The sequence below is a fragment of the Antennarius striatus genome, chromosome 20, assembly GCF_040054535.1.
Source record: "Antennarius striatus isolate MH-2024 chromosome 20, ASM4005453v1, whole genome shotgun sequence".
In the NCBI taxonomy this organism is placed as follows: domain Eukaryota; kingdom Metazoa; phylum Chordata; class Actinopteri; order Lophiiformes; family Antennariidae; genus Antennarius; species Antennarius striatus.
This window is the reverse complement of record NC_090795.1, coordinates 421,320-430,000: the sequence shown is the minus strand read 5'-3', so window position 1 is coordinate 430,000 and position 8,681 is coordinate 421,320. Positions and strand designations below refer to the sequence as shown.

At 55.0% G+C, this 8,681-nt stretch overlaps 2 protein-coding genes across 5 annotated transcripts in view; one reads left to right on the top strand and one right to left on the bottom strand.

Annotated features, from left to right (window-relative positions):
- riok3 (RIO kinase 3 (yeast)) overlaps window positions 1-3,154 on the bottom strand; it is a 4,311-nt gene extending 1,157 nt beyond the window's left edge. The window contains exons 1-11 of one of the 2 annotated variants that reach the window (XM_068343648.1): window positions 2,871-3,153; window positions 1,728-1,843; window positions 1,506-1,645; window positions 1,323-1,430; window positions 1,142-1,251; window positions 921-1,064; window positions 718-845; window positions 459-641; window positions 228-387; window positions 79-159; window positions 1-2 (exon numbers count right to left, since the gene is read on the bottom strand). The exon at window positions 1-2 is cut by the window's left edge and continues 88 nt beyond it. In XM_068343648.1, the coding sequence (XP_068199749.1) occupies window positions 1-2; window positions 79-159; window positions 228-387; window positions 459-641; window positions 718-845; window positions 921-1,064; window positions 1,142-1,251; window positions 1,323-1,430; window positions 1,506-1,645; window positions 1,728-1,843; window positions 2,871-2,906 (1,208 nt within the window). In that variant the 5' untranslated portion in view covers window positions 2,907-3,153. Of the gene's footprint in view, window positions 3-78; window positions 160-227; window positions 846-920; window positions 1,065-1,141; window positions 1,252-1,322; window positions 1,431-1,505; window positions 1,646-1,727; window positions 1,844-2,870 lie in introns of both variants that reach the window. The other variant, XM_068343646.1, reaches the window with a different exon arrangement.
- Window positions 3,155-3,670: 516 nt separating this feature from the next.
- Window positions 3,671-8,644, top strand: LOC137614044 (clavesin-1-like). 3 transcript variants are annotated; one of them, XM_068343518.1, is made up of 9 exons: window positions 3,671-4,160; window positions 5,512-5,885; window positions 6,352-6,522; window positions 6,588-6,706; window positions 7,062-7,236; window positions 7,304-7,414; window positions 7,483-7,694; window positions 7,922-8,014; window positions 8,145-8,644. In XM_068343518.1, the coding sequence occupies exons 2-8, from the start codon at window positions 5,760-5,762 to the stop codon at window positions 7,998-8,000; spliced, it is 993 nt and encodes a 330-aa protein (XP_068199619.1). In that variant the 5' UTR covers window positions 3,671-4,160; window positions 5,512-5,759; the 3' UTR covers window positions 8,001-8,014; window positions 8,145-8,644. The 3 variants fall into 3 exon arrangements, with proteins under 3 accessions (XP_068199619.1, XP_068199616.1, XP_068199617.1); XM_068343515.1 differs by having other exon boundaries at window positions 3,673-4,160; window positions 7,922-8,644; XM_068343516.1 differs by lacking the exon at window positions 3,671-4,160 and adding an exon at window positions 4,651-5,214 and having other exon boundaries at window positions 7,922-8,644.
- Window positions 8,645-8,681: the final 37 nt, after the last annotated feature.

The following is an 8,681-nucleotide window of genomic DNA, read 5'->3' as shown; positions in this document are numbered from 1 at the left end:
GCCTGCGGCACAAAGGGGGCGTTACTCAGAGCGGTGTGGGCGGGGCTCCAGACTCACCAGCGGCGCGGCCCGCCCTACCTTCCCATCATGCCACAGGATGTTGTACTCGCTGAGGTCGGCGTGGACGAGGTTACAGTCCTGGAACAGAACCTGCATCAACTGCAGGGGGGGCGGTTAGCGCGTCACCAGGGAACCGGCTCACACCTGCGGGGGCGGGGCCGACTCACCTGCAGGACCTGCTGGTAGGCGTCGGCCATGTCCTCTGGGCTCAGCGCGGCGTCCTTCAGCTTGGGGGCGGGGGAGTGGTCACGGCCGATGAAGGACATGACCAGGATGTGTTTCCTCAGCAGCACCACGTCGGGACACGGGACGCCCGCCTTCCTCATCCTGACAGGACAAACGCAGGGATCACAACGCCCCCCCCCGGGACGGGGGCGGCGCCGGGAGGCGGGGCTTACCTGCTCAGGTTGTGCATCTCCTTCTCGGCCCACAGGCGGATGACCTTGCGGGGGTTGAGCTTGCTGAAGCGGTCGATGAAGCGGTAGTCGTCCTTGATGTAGCGGTCGCGGTTCCTGAACTCGTTCAGGGTGGTCTTGAACACCTTCAGCACCACTTCCTGTGGGACGGGCGTGTCCTCCAGGCTGACACACACACAGGTGACAGTTCAGAGGCGGCCCGGCGCTCTGACCCCGGTTGGACACGGACGGCTCCACCCACCTGCCCCCGTCGGCGTGGAACACCACCGACTCCTTCCCGGTGCTGATGCAGCCGTTGATGTTCTCCAGCACGCCGGCGCTCACCATCTTGAACATCAGGAGGCGGGTCCGGGGGTCCACGGCCTGTTCCTGAGGGGAGAGCGGGGGGTGAGAGCGTGAGGCGGGGGCGGGGCCCGGTCAGACCGCGGCGGCGCGCTGACGTACGGCGGTGGAGTGCTCCTTCTTGTCGTGCAGACGGGCGCTGCGGCGCTGCTCGCTGTGGTCGTGCTGCTTCAGCGCGTTGAACACCTGGTTGGACAGCTTCAGGTCCATGCCCACCCCGTCCCCCACGTGGACCTCCGGAGCGAACTTGGGGGGGACAGCAGACAGTCAGAACTGTGTGTGCGCGTGCTGATGAGCGACGGCGGCGGGGGGGCGTGTCTTACATTGTCCATGCGCGCAGTGTTCTTGCGGCCGCAGGCGACCTCGTCGTGCTTGGTCGTGATGTTCTTGCCCTTCCCGGCGAAGCCCCTCCTGGGGGCGGTCTGGGGTTTCTCTGAGGGAGGGGGGGACAACCGCAGGGCGTCAGAAACGTCGGGGAGGGCGGGCCCCGCCCCCTGAGCTTACCGGCACGGTAGGGGTCGTGACGGGTGTCCTGCCAGTCCACCTCGTCCTCGGAGCTGTCGCTGTCCTCGTAGGGGTGGACCATCCGGTAGTTCTCAAAGGAGATGGACACTGGGGGGGCACTTCCTGTTAGCACGCGTCACACGGCGGGGGCGGCGCCAGGCGGTGGGGGGAGGGGGGTCCTACCTTTGCTGTCGCCGTTGAACTTCCTCTCCTCGCGCCGCAGCTGCTCGTCAAACTCGCGGTCGAACTGCAGCTGCAGCACCTGGGCCAGCATCAGGTCGCTGGTCGTGTCGCACGCCGCGTCCGGAGCGCCGGGGGCGGGGCTGGAACGCAACACCACAGCGGTGAGGGGGGGCGGACGCTAACGGACACTAGCAGACGTTAACTGAAGGGCGGAGGCTTTACCTGGTGGCTGATGGGAAGGTGTGGTCCTCCTCCTCCAGCTGGCGGGCCAGCTGTTCGCTCATCACGTCCGCCAGAGAGCAGGGCGGGGCCGTCGGCGCCGCCGGCCCCCACGGGCCCTGGGGGGGCACACAACCCACAAACATCATCCCACATTCCACAGTACGGAATAAAAGCCCCGGATCAACACTGAATGGAACGCGGCCGCAGGGCCCCCGGTGCTGGACACCCCCTGCCTCAAGATGCTAACTGTCATTAGTGCGCTAACGCCTGGTGGCTCATGCTAATGGATATCCATAGAGCTAACCGCCAAGGTCCACAGGTAACACTGACTTCTGATTGGTTTACTTTTTGAAAATAAAACCAGTAGTTAGCATGAAGCTAACTACTGGTTTCCAACCGGTTTACCGTCATGGACCGCCTTTAAGGCGTGGCCGAGAAATCCAACTAAATAAAATACAACCAGCAGAAAAACGTTTGTTTCTAAATCTGATGATAAACTTGATTACAGTTTGTATCAACTTTATTAGCAGCGTCCTCGTAACATCAGTTTGTTTTAGTTGTTCTGCTAGCTTGGTAGCTTCAGTTTAGCGGGAATGTATTCTGTTAGCGACCAGAGCGGCCCCTTTAAGAACGTAGTCACGTGACAGGGGCGAGCCAACCACATGTCTTTCTGCTGACTTCTAATCCTGTTCTAGCTACTGACAGGCCCCGCCCAGCGGCTCCGCCCCCAGTGAAACGTCACCGGAACAGCTCGAGTCAGAGACATGCTCAGGCTTGTCTGAGTTAGCCCCGCCCCTTAAGTCCTGACGTCACCGCGGCTCCAGGTCCACGGGTCTGACAGCGGGTGTCACCTCTACCGGGACCGGAAACAGATCTCCTTCCTGATCCACTCTCCGATCAATTACCTGATCAACTCCTATTTCTGCTGACTCTGATGCTAACCGTTAGCGGCTAACAGAGAAGCAGAAGGTCAGCATATCTCTGACGTCATCGGTGTAACTGGTGACGTCATGAATTATTTTAAGACACGGCTGTCGGACAGCTGCCGCCCGCGAGCCGCCGGTGTTCGGCAGCTAGCAGACGCTAACTTAGCTAACCTGGTCAGCTGGGAGTCACGCGGTGGAACTGGGGGGCGGGGCTTACCTTTGGTGTTTCTGCGGTCACTCCTGATTGATCCATGACTCTGGGTTTGGAGGCTGAATGGCGGCTAGCCGATGAGCTAACGTTAGCACACTGATCTGACCAATAAAACGGGTGGAAACGGATTCCCGCGGTTTATCGCGCGCCGACAGCGATTGGAGGACGTTCACCGGACAGAGACGGACGACTTAGTGTCGCTGAAAGGAGCTGTGAAGGCGCAGAGACGTTATAACGCAGCTGAGACACGCCTCCGTTGGGTGGAAGTTAGGACACCGGAAATACGCAACAGTCGTGAGAAGGGAGCTTCCGCCTTCAAAATAAAAGCCCCCCGGGCTCATTTGGAGATGTCTCTTAAAGAGACCGGGCACTTCCGGTTAGCTTTATTTAACTAGAAAACGACAACTCAAAAGGGGGGGGGGGTATTTCAGAGGATACGTCAATCAATAGATCAATAACTGAGGGGAAAAAAGACTTTAAAATAAAATAAAGTCGATGGAAACTAATAAATTAAAACACTCTTCTATAAACACTATATATACGCGTGCCCGTCGACCAGCGCGTGCTCGTACAACCTGAAATCCGTCTGGGTTGACTCGTGAACGCGCGCGGCCGTCATCTGCTGTCAATCAGGATGACGTAGTCAAGCTGATGAGGAAACCGGAAACAGAATGACAACTGCTGCAGCGCAGCTTCCTCCAAAATAAAAGCTCTTTTGGCGTCTGTTGGTCAAATGTGAACCATCCAGTTTAAATCTCTGCTGTAATGAACACACGATGAAAGAGAGGAAAAATTAACAAAGACATCTATTGATGAATAGACATTCATTAAATCAGGTGTTTTTCTGATCATCTGAATAAATGCTGGTGGGGGTTCAGGTGATGTCCAGACCCCCGTCTTTGCATCTGGATAAAGAAAAACAGAATAAAACCGAAGTTCTCATCTGAAACCATTCAAACGGCTTTTACTCCGACAGGAATGACCGGAAGTATGGCGGTTTATTTTGAAACGCGGACCTTCGGAGGGGCTCCTGACGTCTCATCGCAGCACAAAGTGAAAACGCATCTCGGTTTTTCTACCCATGATCCTCAAGGACGCGCCGTGCCCACCGTCACGCGCGTATCCCCACCTTATCTTCCGGTGTTCCTCCCAGAAGCCTTTGCTGTCCGCGGGACCGATGGATGCCGCCATCCCGGTCCGCAGCATCAGCACCACCGACGGCGGACCGACGGGACTGCCGGGACCCCCCCAGCTCCCCTAGCGGCTTCCATCAGCGCGAGGTGACCCGCAGACACGGTATGACGTTACCGGACAGAACCGACGGACTCCCGTGACGTCACGTCCCCGGTTTTAACAGACATCCAGGGAATTTACGTTTCCTTTGTGTCTGACGGGAATCTGCGTGGATTGGACACGTGACCGCTAGATGGGACCAGCGCCGCGCGCGCGTGTGTGTGTGTGTGTGTGTCTGTGTGTGTCTGTGTGTGTGTCTGTGTGTGTGTGTGTCTGTGTGTGTCTGTGTGTGTGTGTGTGTGTGTGTCTGTGTGTGTCTGTGTGTGTGTCTGTGTGTGTGTGTGTCTGTGTGTGTCTGTGTGTGTGTGTGTGTGTGTGTGTGTGTGTGTGTGTGTGTGTGTGTGTGTGTGTGTGTGTCTGTGTGTGTGTGTGTGTGTGTATGTGACCCCATCAGAGACATATTTAATAATTTACGTATAATATTTTATTTCAATGAATTGAAATAAAATTATTTATTAAATTTTTTCATTATAAACATGAAAATGTAGTTTATCCATCCATCCATCCATCATCCATCCATCCATCATCCATCATCCATCCATCCATCCATCTTCAACCTCTTATCCGGGGCCGGGTCGCGGGGGCAACAGTCTCATCAGGATGCCCAAACTTCCCTCTCTCCAGACACCTCCTCCAGCCCCTCCGGGGGGGCCCAAGGCGTTCCCAGGCCAGCCCAGAGACATAGTCCCTCCAGCGTGTCCTAGGTCTTCCTGGAGGTCTGCTCCCGGTAGGAGATGCCCGGAAAATCCGGGATCTTGTCCTTTGGGTCACGACCCAAAGCTCCTGACCATAGGTGAGAGTAGGAACGTAGATTGACCATAAATCCAGAGCTTTGTCCTACGACTCAGCCCCTTCTTCACCACCACAGACCTACAGCGACTGCATCACTGCAGAAGCTGCACCGATCCGTCTGTCAGTCTCACGCTCCATCCTTCCCTCACTCGTCAACAAGACCCCAAGATACATAAACTCCTCCGCTTGGGGTAAAGACTCTCCACCGACCTGAAGGGGGCACACCACCCTTTTCCACCGGAGAACCATGGCCTCAGATTTAGAGGTGCTGATCCTCATCCCACTCGCGTCACTCATCTGCTAACCGTCCCAGTGCAGCTGGAGGTCCAGGTTTGATGAGGCCAGCAGGACAGCATCCTCTGCAAATGTAGAGATGAAATCCTTTGGTCCCCAAACCGGACCCCCTCACTCTAAACTGTTTAAATATAAAGTTAGTTAGCATTAGAAGTTAGCATTAGTAGTTAGCTTTAGTGGTTATCATTAGTAGCTAGCATTACCTGAGGTGATGAGGTGACCCATCAGACCGCTCCCGACCTGATCTTTGACCTTTCTCTGACCTCAGACCCGCGGCGGGAAGCGACTGGCAGTGGGTGGAGCTTAAGGACGTGACCCTGAACCTGATGATGTAGAGAAGAGGCAGCGTCCTGCTCAGTGTTCCATTGGTCGACCAAGAACCGGTTCTGGCCAATAAGATTAAGGTCAGCATTAACAACCAATCAGCAGCAGAGGCTGAACCGACCTGGAGTTCCCCTCTAGGCTGAGACAGTGGGGAGTCGGACCTCATAGCAATCGGGGGCGCGGTGGTTCTGGATGCTGGGACTGGACCCGGATGCCGTGATGACGGCGCTCCACGCCGGGCTGAGCGCCACCGCCACAGAGAAAGCTCGCCTGGAGCTGAACGAGAACCCGGACACACTGCACCAGGACATCCAGCAGGTACACAAAGCTGTTAGCTTCGGTTAGCATACATTAGCTTCTAATGTATGCTAACAGGTTCATGAAGCAGCTCCGATCTGATTGGTTCCTAAACACAATTAAATAAACATTATTACACTTTAGTTTTTGGGCTTAATTTTATTTTTTATTCAATATTTATTTAAAAATTATTATTTTTTATATAAAATTATTTTTAGATATAAATTATATGTAAATTACTTTATTTCTTTTTAAATTTGTTCTGTATTCTTAATTTCTAATTTTATACAATAGTTCAGTTAATTAATAAGTGTTGATTATTATTTTAAAAGTTGTGTTAAAATATAAGTGATTTGACACGTTTGTTGTTTTCTTATTGACGTGAACTTCCAGTCGTTTCTTTTTCAAAACAAACAATCTGAGTAAGTACCTGAGAACAGGTTGTTTAGGTGGTTCCCGTCTTCACGTGTCCCCCTCCCCCATCCAGGTGCGGGACATGATTGTCTCGCGGCCTGACGTCGGCTTCCTGCGGACGGACGACGACTTCATCCTCCGCTTCCTGAGGGCCAGGAAGTTCGACCGGGCGGAGAGCTTCCGCCTGCTGGCCCAGTACTTCCAGTTCCGGCAGCAGAACCTGGACATGTTCCAGAGCTTCAAGGTGAGTTCTCCTGCCAGACGAGACCCCCCGGTCCCGACCCCCCCAAGTCACCGACCTCTGTGCAGGTGGAAGACCCCGGGATCAAACGGGCCCTGATGGACGGCTTTCCAGGCGTCCTGGAGACTCCGGATCAACAGGGGCGGAAAATACTCATCCTGTTTGCATCCAACTGGGACCAGAGCAGGTGAGTCAGAACCACCGGGGACCCAGAGCCCTCCATATCCCCCAGAACCCTCTAGAATCCCCAGGTCCCCCCAAACCCTCAGAACCCTTCGGAAACCCCAGAACCCTCTAGAACCCCCCTGAACCCCCAGAACCTCATGGTCCTCACCAGCTGTCATCCGTTTCCTGGTCCTAACTTTGTACACTGAACAAGTGCACACACACACACACACACACACGGGTCCAGTTGGGTTTTTCTGTGTTAAAGCGCTTTGAAATGTCTGCTGCTATGATTATATGAATAAAACTTGATTGATTGATTGGACACGCACCACTGGGGCGCTGCCCCCGTACCTGACCCGTCCCCCCTCCCCCAGGAGCTCCTTCACGGACATCCTGCGGGCCGTCCTGCTGTCCCTGGAGGTTCTGATCGAGGACCCGGAGCTGCAGATCAACGGCTTCCTGCTGATCATCGACTGGAGCGACTTCTCCTTCAAGCAGGCGTCCAGGCTGACGCCCAACATCCTCCGGCTGGCCATCGAGGGCCTGCAGGTGAGATGCACCTGGAGGCTCCGCCCACTGGCCCAGGGGTGCGGCTAACCCTCCTCTTCCTCCCCAGGACAGCTTCCCGGCGCGCTTTGGGGGGATCCACTTCGTCAACCAGCCGTGGTACGTCCACGCCATGTTCACCATCATCAAGCCGTTCCTAAAGGACAAGACCAGGAAGAGGGTGAGTCATCATCCGTCCCGCCCTCCCCTGACCCTGCCCTCCTCCTGACCCCGCCTCCTCCCCTTCAGATCTTCCTCCACGGGAACAACCTGATGTCGCTGCACCAGCTGGTGCGTCCCGACTGCCTGCCGTCGGAGCTGGGGGGGACGCTGCCACCGTACGACGTGGGCGCGTGGGCGCGGTCGCTGCTGGGGCCAGACTACAGCGACGAGGCGGAGTACACGCTGACCTACCACGCCCTTCACGTCAGGGAGAACGGAGGAGGAGACGCGATGAAGAGGTGTGCCGCTCCCCTCCCCAGAGCGCTAGTTCGTCCGCTAACAGACAGGCGTCCTGGTACTTTTGGACGCCGTCCGTGAGCTGGAACAGCTCCTGAAGCTAACCGCGCACGGCTCCGTCTAACGCCTGGAGTCCTCGCTAGCGTCTTCGGCTAACATGCCGTCCGATCAGAGGAGGGGGTGGAGCTGCATTAGCCACGCCCTAACGCTCTCGTTTGTCCCGCTCCAGGTCCCGGTCGGCGGCGGAACCCGGAATCCTCCGACAGACGGGCCGCGACACCAGCACGCCGCTCCTGGCCCTGGACTGACTCCGCCCATCATGGTGAACACAACATCAACAGGCTCCAACTACAGTTCCCATGATGCTTTGGGGATGACTGGTGGCGACGACGCAACGGGTTTCTTTCATCTTGATTCTCATCTTTCCCACGGTCCTGAACACATCGCTCCAGTCGTTCCACATCCGACGCGTCGCCGCTGTTTGGACCCCAACAGGAACCTGTCCACGTGTATCCTGTCTGAACATTTCAAAATAAAGTTTGCCGTCTGTCACAGCGAGGAAATGTAACACCTGAAGACGCCAAAGGATCAAATCCTCCAAACGGAACGATTGTTTTCATTGATTCCAGATAGTATAATCATGTATTAGCACACTGCAAAAAATGACTCAAATTTGTCCTCAGATCTGCTGTAAATAATTTCTTTTCCGTCACAGAAAACATGAGGAAAACGAATGTTCTGAAAATATACATACATAAGGATTTTTTTTGTTATTGTCGTCACTTTTTGCAGTGTGTGACTCAACAGGGCTGCTCTGATCTGAACTCCACTGAAAAAAATGTAATTCCTTTAAAAGAATGTATGAAATAAACATTTGAACATCTGATTTTATTCTGAAAGAACCGATTAAAGGAAGTTACCGGAATTTCATTTCCGTATATCTAGGACGTGCTAACGCTAGCGACCTGGTTTTCCTGTTAGCATCAGAC